Source organism: Hyperolius riggenbachi, chromosome 4 (genome assembly GCF_040937935.1).
Source record: "Hyperolius riggenbachi isolate aHypRig1 chromosome 4, aHypRig1.pri, whole genome shotgun sequence".
Taxonomy (NCBI): domain Eukaryota; kingdom Metazoa; phylum Chordata; class Amphibia; order Anura; family Hyperoliidae; genus Hyperolius; species Hyperolius riggenbachi.
Window position 1 is genome coordinate 194068075 of NC_090649.1, and position 12549 is coordinate 194080623.

Here is a 12549-nt window from a genome sequence, read left to right on the forward strand (position 1 = left end):
AGGTATAAGATGAAAAAAAGTCAAAACGACCTTATAGTTTTTGAGAAAATCAATTTTAAAAGTTCTCCTTCTGAGTGTGGGAAATGTTTCAATGGCTGCCGACATTAGCGATTAATAGCAAAGCCCCCTTACATGCTGGAAACACCAAATTTTCAGGGTATGTTAAGGAAGGCAGTGGGAACAAGAGAGAAAAAATATTCAAAAAGACTCAGACTTTATACAGTAGTTTTTGAGAAAATCGATGTTAAAGTTAACATGTATATAAATGTATTTATTTTCTTATACATATATGTTCAGGGAGGGAAACTATTAATATTTGGTGTTTCTAGCACATAAGGGAGCTTTGCTGTTAACCACTAAAGTCTGTGGTCGGTGAAACATTTCCCACACTCTGAATGAGCAAGAAGTTTTGAATCAGGGTGATACCATTTTGATTCAAAACTTCTTGCTTTTACTGATGGCTAACATGGTACAATACCCTACTGCTAACACTCTGAAAGAGAACTTTAAAATCAATTTTCTCAAAAACTATAAGGTCTTTTTGATTTTTTCCCTCTTGTACCCTCTATCCTCCTCTACATAACCTACAAATTTGGTGTTTCTAGCACATAAGGGGGCTTTGCTATTAACCACTAAAGTCGGCGGCCATTAGCTTTAATGTAAAATGCAAACTTGAATTTCTTTTTTTTTTTTTTTAAATAGCATATAAGGAGAACGATGAGCAGCCCAAGTTTGCCGGGAACTGTTTGCTGGCAAACTGTTTGGGCCATCTCTATATGGCATGACACATACTAAAAGGAGGGGGCTATTTTAAAAGGTGAGCCAATGGTAAGCAAGAAAAGGTCCCAAAACTTTTGTATGCAACTTAAAACTAATGTAAGGCAATAGAATCATTTGCAAATGTTCCTTGCGGGGGGGACTCACCGCAGTCTAGCATGATTTTGCACATTGTGCGCATTTTCTCATTGAAAATCATCAGCTACTGTGGCAAAATGCACCAGCTGTGTGACACACAAATGTGCATAGTGTACAAAAATTCATATGTGAGAAAACATTTGCATATTCCACACATACAAGTGTGAACTCTCACTTAGAGCAGCTGCTCAGGATTTCTGAAGTCTGTAATTATCTTGCAGTTTACAGTTAAAATGACTAAGTGGGACTTCTGACCATCATATCATATTACTGTAAGCCTGTTGTAAACCTGCAGAATCCATTTTTTTCCCCCTGCCTTGCATTTCTCCCAGATAAGCCTCAGAGAGTATACATGGGAATAATAAAAATTAGAAGCTTGCTTATTTTATGCTGTATGCTATAGACATTATTTTGCAGTTGCATAGTTTATGTATATTTTACATAGCTTTCACCGTTTACTCTGGTATGTAGTAGGATACACCTGTAGAAACCTTTTATAGATGTTTTGCATGTTTCAAACTTTTTTCTCTGAATCAGCAAGCTCGAGCCAGAACACTCTGCTTCAGTTGCCTGTGATTCCAGAAAACCTCCACCTCATATTAACATTTCTGTTGAATATTTATTCTTAAATTACTACATTAATATTTGTTGTTACTGCTACACTGACCTTTTCCATTACTTGTATTGTATTTTAAAAGCTTTTCTTGATTAATTAACTTACTCAGTTCTTGTTGCAGCTTGTCTCTGCTATTTACCTTATTATATACTATAATAACCAAATAACAAAAGATAAGATGCTACTAGAAATAAGATGCTACTGCACAAGCTAAGAGAGCAACATTTATAAAATAAGGCAATTAAGTTAAAAGAAAATTAATCAGACTGGTATTCCTGAAACTATGCGAAATCCCAATAGAGAAACAATGGCAGGACCCGTTATACCATTCATTAAAAGTCATATCAAAAGGATATCCACTACTTTAGGCAAGTCTTCAGAATACATACAACCAAAATTGTCCTCAAAATTTTCGCAACTGAGACCTGAGGAATAACATTCTTAGACTCTAAAGCTGCCACCAAGCAAGAACTTACTCAGAATAAGGTTGATTTTACCTTTTTACCCACTTTTTAGCACTTAATTAATTGCTAAGTGCTGAACAATTATCTTTTACAGAAAATATCAAATTATCTCTCAGGGAAAAGTTAATAGGATATGGCCCATTATGGCATGTCCACAGACCTTTTTTTATTATGGCATGTTCATTGCACTCTGGTCATTACAAGTATTATGTACACTATGGCCAATTGAGGCCATAGTGTACATAATACTTGTAATGACCAGAGTGCAATGGACATGCCATAATACCAGCCTGCTGCTAGACAAGCATCCCCTGCTGACCTGCTTCATACACTTCACAGCCCTCTGTCCACAAATAACCTCAACACCCATCCTCGCTCCAACCTTATTTCCATCCATCCCACCCACAAACACATGCTCCCCCTACCCTGCGGTCTCTGGAATGCCAGATCCGTCCGCAATAAACTTACAGCAGTCCACGACCTCTTCCTCTCCAAATCCCTCACCATCCTCGCACTCACTGAGACATGGCTCACCTCCTCTGACTCTGCCGCAGAGGCTGCCCTCTCCTACGGGGGGCTTCACCTCAGTCACACCCCCAGACCAGACAATAGGACCGGGGGAGGGGTGGGTCTGCTCCTCTCACCATCCTGCACCTTCCGTGTCCACACCCCACCTACCTCTCTACAATTCACATCATTTGAGACCCACACCATCCGCCTCTACCACCCCCTCCCTGCCATTGTTGCGGTCTTATACCGCCCTCCGGGCTCCACCCCACAATTTCTCGATGACCTTGCCTCCTGGCTCCCTCACATTCTCTCTTCTGACCTCCCCACCATCATCCTTGGGGATTTCAATATTCCCATCGATGAAGCCTAGAGCTCCGCTGTGACCCGGCTACTCACCATTGCCAACTCACTTGGACTAGTACAACATGCCAACACCCCCACTCACACTGCAGGTCACACTCTCGACCTTATATTCACTAAATCCACCACCATTGCAGACCTTGACATCGCACCCTTTCCACCCTCAGACCATCACCTTCTCACCTTCAACCTCCTCACGACAAGCACCTCCAAATTACCCACCTGGTCGATGGCAGCGAGACCTACGCAAGCTCAACCCTAGCGTCCTTGCTGACCCCCTCCATGCCCTCTCCTCCACTCTCCCCACCCTAACCTGTCCTAATCTTGCTGCAGCTCAGTATCGCCAAACTCTCTCATCAGCCCTAGAGAAAGCTGCTCCACCAATATTTCGCCGCCACCGACCCCCTAACCCCCAGCCCTGGCGCACTACCCATACTCGCAACCTCCAGAGGAAACCACGTGCCACTGAACGGAAATGGAGAAAAACTAGACTTAACCAGGATTTCCTACAGTACAAGACCAACCTGCTGCAGTTCCACGCTGCCCTTGCTCAGGAATACTTTACCAAGCTTATCGGAGCACAAGCTTCCAATCCCCGGCATCTTTTTGCCACTTTCAACTCCCTGCTTAAACCCACCCCCCCACCCTCCGTTTCCTCCCTCTCTGCCACAGATTTAGCCACCCACTTCACCAACAAAATTGTCTCCATCCGCCAAGAAATATCCAATCTCCAATCTTCACCTCCCACCCCCTCCCAACCAGCTCCTCCTCCACCCTATTCTCCCCTCACATCCTTCACTTCTACTACCACCGAGGAAGTCAACCACCTACTGTAGACTTCCCATACCACTACTTCGCCCCTTGACTCCATCCCTTCTGATTTACTCCAGCCTCACTTCACGGAATTGGCCCCAGTCCTCACTACCCTGTTCAACCTCTCCCTATCCACAGGCACCTTCCCCTCAGACTTCAAGCAGGCCACTGTACTACCCCTGCTCAAGAAACCCTCCCTCGACCCCTCGCTACCCTCTAACTACCGTCCTATCTCCCTCCTCCCCTTTGCCTCAAAACTCCTGGAGCGTCTGGTTCACAAACGCCTGACCCAGTACCTCAATGCCAACTTACTCCTAGACCCACTGCAATCTGGATTTCGGCCTGCTCACTCAACCGAAACTGCTCTCACCAAAGTGGTCAATGACCTTGCCTTAGCTAAAGCTGAAGGTAAATACTCCATTCTCCTCCTCCTTGACCTTTCAGCAGCTTTTGACACAGTAGATCATCCCCTACTCCTCCAGTCCCTCCAGTCCTTGGGCATTCACGATCTCGCCCTGTCTTTCATCCTACCTCTCCAACCGCTCCTTCACGACCGCCTTCAATGAGTCCTCGTCCACCCCCAACCACCTCTCAGTGGGAGTCCCCCAAGGTTCGGTCCTTGGCCCCCTACTGTTCACGCTATACACATCCTCCATTGGCAAGGTTATCTCCTCCATGGGTTTTAACTATCATCTGTATGCAGATGACACCCAGATCTACCTCCACACCCCTGACATATCCACCACTACCATGGACAAGGTCTCCTCCTGCCTATCAGCCATCTCCTCCTGGATGTCCGCTAGGTCCTGAAACTAAATCTAGACAAAACGGAATTTATGATCTTCCCACCCCGGCCATCCACGAACCTCCCAGATGTGCATGTCACTGTTAACCACACTACCATTCGCCCTACCTCTCAAGCCCGTTGTCTGGGTGTCACCCTGGACTCCGCACTCTCCTTCACTTCCCACATCCAAAACCTCACAAAGTCCTGCAACTTCCACCTTTGTAACATCTGTAAGATTCGCCCTTTCCTGACCTCTGCCACCACCAAACTCCTCATCCATGCCCTCATAATTTCCCGCCTTGACTACTGCAATGCCCTGCTATCTGGTCTCCCTTTGACCCGAACAGCCCCACTGCAGTCCATCATGAATGCGGCAGCCAGAATTATCCACTGTTCCCATCGCTCCACCACGGCAGATCCCCTCCTAGAATCCCTCCACTGGCTTCCTATCCAGTCCAGAATCAAATTCAAGATACTGTGTCTGACCTACAAATCTGTCCACAAAACTTGTCCAACCTACATTTCCGATCTTACTCAGAGGTACACACCTAGCCGCTCACTCCACTCTTCCAATGAACTTCGCCTAACCGCCCCCCGCATCATCCAGTCCCATGCACGCCTCCAGGACTTCTCAAGAGCTGCTCCAACACTATGGAACTCCCTACCTCCACCCATTAGGGCAGCCCCCTCCTTCAACATCTTCAAGACAGCCCTCAAAACTCACCTTTTCACTCTGGCCTAGTACCCCTCACAAGTGCTCTAAACCTACAGCTGAACTCTGGTCCCCTACCGTTCGTGTCCTTACCTCTCCCTCTAGATTGTAAGCCTTTGGGCAGGGTCCTCCTCCTTCTGTGTCCTACCTGATCATGCACCTCCATTACTGTGAACCCATGCTATGCATCTGAGTGAACCTAACTTGCCTAATCTACATGCTCAATCCAATGACTAAGCATTACCTGGCACTCATACTGTGCCGTGTGATCTGGTTTTCTATTATTCCTGTATTGTCATATTGCTGTATGTCACCCCTAAATATTGTCTGTAACCTAAATTAATGTTCAGCGCTGTGTAATATGTTGGCGCTTTATAAATACAATAAATAAATAAATAATAAAAAAGTTTACTCTTCTGTCTTTACGTTAACTCTTCAATCCTTAAAATAACTCCAGAGTTAAAGACAGGTTGTTAATTAACTGCGTGTGAAAATAACTACAGAGGAGGTAACTTAACTACAGAGGAGGTAACTTAACTACAGAGGAGGTAACTTAACTACATAGGAGGTAACTTAAGGAATGAAGAGATAAGATAACTCTCTCACTGTGTGGAGGTAAGTTTTCTCTTGCCTTATTATCTCCAGTATGATCTTAGTGAATTGACACTAAGATCATGCTGGAGATAATAAGGCAATAGAAAACTTACCTCCACACAGTGAGAGAGTTATCTTATCTCTTCATTCCTTAAGTTACCTCCTCTGTAGTTAATTTACCTCCTCTGTAGTAAGTTACCTTCTCTGTAGTTATTTTCACACACCGTTAATTAACAACCTGTCTTTAACTCTGGAGTTATTTTAAGGATTGAAGAGTTAACTTAAAGACAGAAGAGTTAACTTTAGGTATGCCTGAGGTCAAATGTTTCCTGAGTACTACATGCCTTGTCACCATGGTGATAACTAGAGAAACGTTATTAAAGACAGGAGATAAGCTTAGTGAATTGAGGCCATTATCTACAGTTTCCTAATTCAGGCATTCAGTTGTAAATAATATTTTTTTATATATATATATAATAATTCTGCAGGTCCGGTCCATCAGGGTGCAGAAAACTATCTATGTTTGGAATCCACTTGAAGGCTTGTTCAAAAAAACTGGGTAGGTTTTTCCATGTGATAACATTTTGCCAATGATTTTTTATTTTTTTTTTATAAAATGTGCAAATTCATTTGGTTTAGGGTCCTGGAAGAGAACCTTTCATGTTCCGATATACACACAATGTATGGGTTGGGTTTAAGTCAGGAGGAACACATTGCCAGGTATGTGTACAATTTACCGTTATTCATTGTTTTAACTCATGCATGCACACATATACACAGAAAATTACAAAACAAAAGTCTAAAATTGGCCGCAATCAATAATGCAGTGTTTGTGTGCTATTATTTGCCAACTATTATGAAATTACATAGGGACGGAGCTGCATTGTGTTTCCATATATCCTACCAAGAAGGGAGCATCTTCTATGGCATCCATAGAAAAGTTGTGAAATTAAAGTTACAGACATTTATTCACACATTCATTTCCACCTCCACAGTATCACCAAGATCTGCCTCTTCCTGACACTACCAAGCTGCTCATCCATGCCCTTATAATCCCCCGCCTTGATTACTGCAACTGGCCTCCACTTGGATCGCATTGCCCACCTTCAATCAGATATGAATGTGGCTGCCAGACTCATCCATTCTCCTCACTGCTCCGCATCCACATCCCCTCTCTGAAACTCCCTGCACTGGCTCCCTATCCTCTTAAGGATAAGTTTCAAAATTCTGTGCCTGGCCTATAAATCTGTGCACGAAACTTGCCCTACCTACCAGGGGCATAGCTAGAAATCACTGCCCCCCCCCCCCTGGAAAACTTTGGATGCCCCCTTCTCCCCCCCCCCCCCCCCCTTTCCTCAAAACAGGCATTGGAAGGGCTGGCCATGCAGTATAAAAAAAAATACTTCCAGTGTGTACAGCCTGGTATTGTTGCCCTCAGTATAGGAATTTAGGAAAGCAGGGATTGATTGTGGATTATGAATGTTAATCACAGATTGCTGTAGACACTGCAGTGGGCCCCTAGAGCCCCAGTATACGGCACTAGTCTAATACTCCACCACTATGGCCAATGAGAGCTGAACCCTATTGTAATCCTTCACTATGAATAGAAGAGCTGCTCTGATCGCCTAGCTTACCAGTATGAATAACTTAAACTTGTTTTTGAAAAAAAAAAGTCTTGTAGTTTTCTTTACATTTATTTATTTATTTATTCTTTTACTCTTATTTTTTAACATCAAGGCAAAAATTAAGTGGACAAAACACGATAGAAGTAGAAATTATCCCAATATGGAAACTGCTATTTAAGGAGGTAATGTCAGAAGAAGTGGGATTATGTTTATGTCAATTCAAGTAGTATTGTTCTAGTTATAAGTGAGGTGAATCGTCGGTTGCTTTAGCCATGTGCAGCGGATGGAGAGTGTGAATGTAAGAGATACTGTTTTAGACACTTATGGTTTGTAAACTCAGTTGTTTGCCTTACCCTACTATACTTGATTTGACATGGCATTGAAGAATGCACATTCTAGACAGCATACAAAGAAAGCTATGTGCAAAAGTATGTACAGTTTTTCAAAGCTTTTTCTACTACACTTTTCTCTTCCGTGTGTTAGGTACACACAATATATTTGTATTAAAAACAAATGAACAAAAGTAAGTGTGTGATACAGAGTGCCTCCCTGTGTACATATGTAATGCATAGTGCCTCCCCTGTGTATGTGTGTAATGCAGAGTGCCACCCCTGTGTATGTGTGTGATGCAGAGTGCCTCCCCTGTGTATGTGTTTGATTCAGAGTGCCTCCCCTGTATATATGTGTGATGCAGAGTGCCTCCCCTGTGTGTGTAATGTAAAGTGCCTCCCCTCTGTATCTGTGTAATGCAAAGTGCCTCCCCTGTGTATGTGTGTGATGCAGAGTGTCTCCCCTGTGTATGTGTGCGATGCAACGTGCCTCCCCTGTGTATGTGTGTTATGCAGAGCACCTCCCTTGTGCATCTGGGTGATACAGAGTACCTCCTCTGTGTATGTGTGTGATGCAGAGTGCATCCTCTGTGTATGTGTGTGATGCTGAGCACCTCCCCTATGTATGTGTGTAGTGCAGAGTGCCTCCCCTATGTTTGTGTGTGATCCAGACTCAGAGTGCCTCCCCTGTGTATGTGTGATGCAGAGTGCCTCACATGTGTATCTGTGTGATACAGAGTGCCTCATCTGTGTATGTGTGGGATGTAGAGTGCCTCCCCGTGTATCTTTGTGATGCAGAGTGCCTCCCCTGTGTATGTGTGGGATTCAGAGTGCCTGGGGTTAGATACATTTTACAGTTCCTGCAAAGTTATTGTATTGTTTGTTACTGTAAACATAACATTTAAAAACTTTGGGTGACTCTCTTCCTAGTTCATAAAGTCACAGGAAGTGATAGACTGGGAAATCCAGTTCGCCTCCCAGTCTATCACTGAGTTCAGCAGCAGATATAACCAGGAAATATCCACTGAGAGCAAACTCCAAAATAAAGTTTACACAACTTAATCTTTCGACTTACCAACAGCTAAAATTAAAGTATCAGGATCTCTTGGCTAATATCTCCACCCCCTTTGATTGCATCCTTATTTAACTCACATTTGTCTGAATTGTCAAAAACTATGTCAAACCCATCACATCCCTTAAAGTAGAGTTTTAGTAGTGTTACCGTATATACTCAAATATAGGTCGACCTCGTGTATAAGTCCACCCCAATATTTGACCGTCTTAAGCTGGAATTTGTTGATTTCTCAAGTCGACCCACTGCGCAACTCCCTACAAAGATAGTAGTCGTCCTTTTCTTAAATATATTTAATATCTTTTTTAAATATATTTTGTGATAATTATCCTTTAAGGAGATTACTGTACATTTTGTATATGTTGTTTTCACATGTATGAGGCCAGATACCTGGAGCAAATGACCCTGCATGATCTCCATGCATCTTCCCCCACTGTGCTGCTGTTAATGTGTTAATACATAACATTAAGAGCAGCACAGTGTTGGAAACATGCTTGCAGATTGTAAGGGTTAATTGTTCCAGGTATCTTGCCTCAGAACTGGCTGAGATGGATACCTGCTGGCTGCCTGGGATCAGGGGGGAGCGGCAATTAGTTAGGCTGGGCATGGGACAGTGATGCGGCTGGTAGGGGCGGAGCTTAAATCACCAGTGTCCTATCAAGAAAAGCTGCTTGCCTGCGCAGAAAGCTCCTACCCGTGCAGAAGCCGCTCTAAATCCCCCATTTTAGCCACCGATCACTGTCCTCATCAGCCTGTCCCTGATGCAAGCAGCTTTTCTTGACAGGACACCGGCAATGTAAGCTCTGCCCCACCAACTGCATCACTTTCCCATGCCCAGCCTATCTAACTGCCGCTCCCCCTTGAAGTGTCAGCACTGTTTATGCACCAAGTGCCAGGGAGAGAGCTGCGTTATCCATTTTAACAGGTACAATGGGGCACAGTGATCAGCTCCTACCCCAACAGCCGCCAGTCTAGTGTTGGGCGAACATCTAGATGTTCGGGTTCGGGCCGAACAGGCCGAACATGGCCGCGATGTTCGGGTGTTCGAGCCGAACTCCGAACATAATGGAAGTCAATGGGGACCCGAACTTTTGTGCTTTGTAAAGCCTCCTTACATGCTACATACCCCAAATATACAGGGTATGTGCACCTTTGGAGTGGGTACAAGAGGAAAAATTTTTTAGCAAAAAGAGCTTATAGTTTTTGAGAAAATCGATTTTAAAGTTTCAAAGGGAAAACTGTCTTTTAAATGCGGGAAATGTCTGTTTTCTTTGCACAGGTAACATGCTTTTTGTCGGCATGCAGTCATAAATGTAATACATATAAGAGGTTCCAGGAAAAGGGACCGGTAACGCTAACCCAGCAGCAGCACATGTGATGGAACAGGAGGAGGGTGGCGCAGGAGGAGAAGGCCACGCTTTGAGACACAACAACCCAGGCCTTGCATGAGGACAAGAAGCGTGCGGATAGCAATTTGCATTTTGTCGCCATGCAGTCATAAATGTAATACAGATGAGAGGTTCAATAAACAGGGACCGGAAACGCTAACCCATCACAGATGTTCATTGTTCATGTTACTTGGTTGGGGTCCGGGAGTGTTGCGTAGTCGTTTCCAATCCAGGATTGATTCATTTTAATTTGAGTCAGACGGTCTGCATTTTCTGTGGAGAGGCGGATACGCCGCCGATCTGTGACGATGCCTCCGGCAGCACTGAAACAGCGTTCCGACATAACGCTGGCTGCCGGGCAAGCCAGCACCTCTATTGCGTACATTGCCAGTTTGTGCCAGGTGTCTAGCTTCGATACCCAATAGTTGAAGGGTGCAGATGGATTGTTCAACACAGCTACGCCATCTGACATGTAGTCCTTGACCATCTTCTCCAGGCGATCGGTGTTGGAGGTGGATCTGCACTCTTGCTGTTCTGTGTGCTGCTGCATGGGTGTCAGAAAATTTTTCCACTCCAAGGACACTGCCGATACCATTCCCTTTTGGGCACTAGCTGCGGCTTGTGTTGTTTGCTGCCCTCCTGGTCGTCCTGGGTTTGCGGAAGTCAGTCTGTCGGCGTACAACTGGCTAGAGGAGGGGGAGGATGTCAATCTCCTCTCTAAAGTCTACAAATTTTGGACCCCTGTAACTCTGGTTTGCAGATATGTAGGGACCCCATCTTTGGAATCCAAGTCTAACAATATGTCTTCTACCTGCATGAGACATTTCGTGAAATTCAGACGTTGCTAACGGCCAAAGCTGAGATTTATGTACGTCACCATCACTACCATTGAAATAGCCTAAATAAACAGGTTTTTGTGACCCTAGGCTATGACCTCTTTGGCCTAGGGGCCCGAAACTCACCAGTCATGTTCCCCCTAAGGGTCCCTACAATGCTAGAAAATTTGGTACTGCTGAGCCATTGCCCTTTGAAAAGATGTGAGATTTTGAAAAGTGAGATAGGGAGGCAATGAAAGTCTATGGGGGATTTTACCAATTTTGGACCCCTGTAACTCTGGTTTGCAGAGATGTAGGGACCCCATCTTTGGAATCCAAGTCTAACAATATGTCTTCTACCTGCATGAGACATTTCGTGAAATTCAGACGTTGCTAACGGCCATAGCTGAGATTTATGTACGTCACCATCACTACCATTGAAATAGCCCAAATAAACAGGTTTTTGTGACCCTAGGCTATGACCTCTTTGGCCTAGGGGCCCGAAACTCACCAGTCATGTTCCCCCTAAGGGTCCCTACAATGCTAGAAAATTTGGTACTGCTGAGCCATTGCCCTTTGAAAAGATGTGAGATTTTGGAAAGTGAAATAGGGAGGCAATGAAAGTCTATGGGGGATTTTACCAATTTTGGACCCCTGTAACTCTAGTTTGCAGAGATGTAGGGACCCCATCTTTGGAATCCAAGTCTAACAATATGTCTTCTACCTGCATGAGACATTTCGTGAAATTCAGACGTTGCTAACGGCCATGGCTGAGATTTATGTACGTCACCATCACTACCATTGAAATAACCCAAATAAACAGGTTTTTGTGACCCTAGGCTATGACCTCTTCGGCCTAGGGGCCTGAAACTCACCAGTCATGTTCCCACTAAGGGTCCCTACAATGCTAGAAAATTTGCCACTGCTGATCAATTGCCCTTTGAAAAGATGTGAGATTTTGGAACTGTAAATAGGAGGCCCAATGAAAGCCTATGGGGGATTTTACCAAATTTGGACCTCTGTAACTCTGGTTTGCAGAGATGTAGGGACCCCATCTTTGGAATCCAAGTCTAACAATATGTCTTCTACCTGCATGAGACATTTCGTGAAATTCAGACGTTGCTAACGGCCATGGCTGAGATTTATGTACGTCACCATCACTACCATTGAAATAACCCAAATAAACAGGTTTTTGTGACCCTAGGCTATGACCTCTTCAGCCTAGGGGCCCGAAACTCACCAGTCATGTTCCCACTAAGGGTCCCTACAATGCTAGAAAATTTGCCACTGCTGATCAATTGCCCTTTGAAAAGATGTGAGATTTTGGAACTGTAAATAGGAGGCCCAATGAAAGCCTATGGGGGATTTTACCAAATTTGGACCCCTGTAACTCTGTTTTGCAGAGATGTAGGGACCCCATCTTTGGAATCCAAGTCTAACAATATGTCTTCTACCTGCATGAGACATTTCGTGAAATTCAAACGTTGCTAACGGCCATGGCTGAGATTTATGTACGTCACCACCACTACCATTGAAATAGCCCAAATAA

General features: G+C 44.3%; 2 protein-coding genes across 3 annotated transcripts in view; one reads left to right on the forward strand and one right to left on the reverse strand.

Moving 5' to 3' along the window:
* The window catches only part of PLAAT1 (phospholipase A and acyltransferase 1), a 381602-nt gene that overhangs the window by 162261 nt on the left and 206792 nt on the right, over window positions 1–12549 (reverse strand). The gene's annotated exons all lie outside the window — the stretch shown is intronic.
* Window positions 1–12549, forward strand: part of LOC137571675 (probable cation-transporting ATPase 13A5) — a 247700-nt gene that overhangs the window by 64055 nt on the left and 171096 nt on the right. The window contains exons 4-6 of the mRNA XM_068281173.1: window positions 6260–6330; window positions 6411–6491; window positions 7509–7578. Coding sequence (XP_068137274.1) covers window positions 6260–6330; window positions 6411–6491; window positions 7509–7578 — 222 coding nt within the window. The remainder of the gene's footprint in view (window positions 1–6259; window positions 6331–6410; window positions 6492–7508; window positions 7579–12549) is intronic.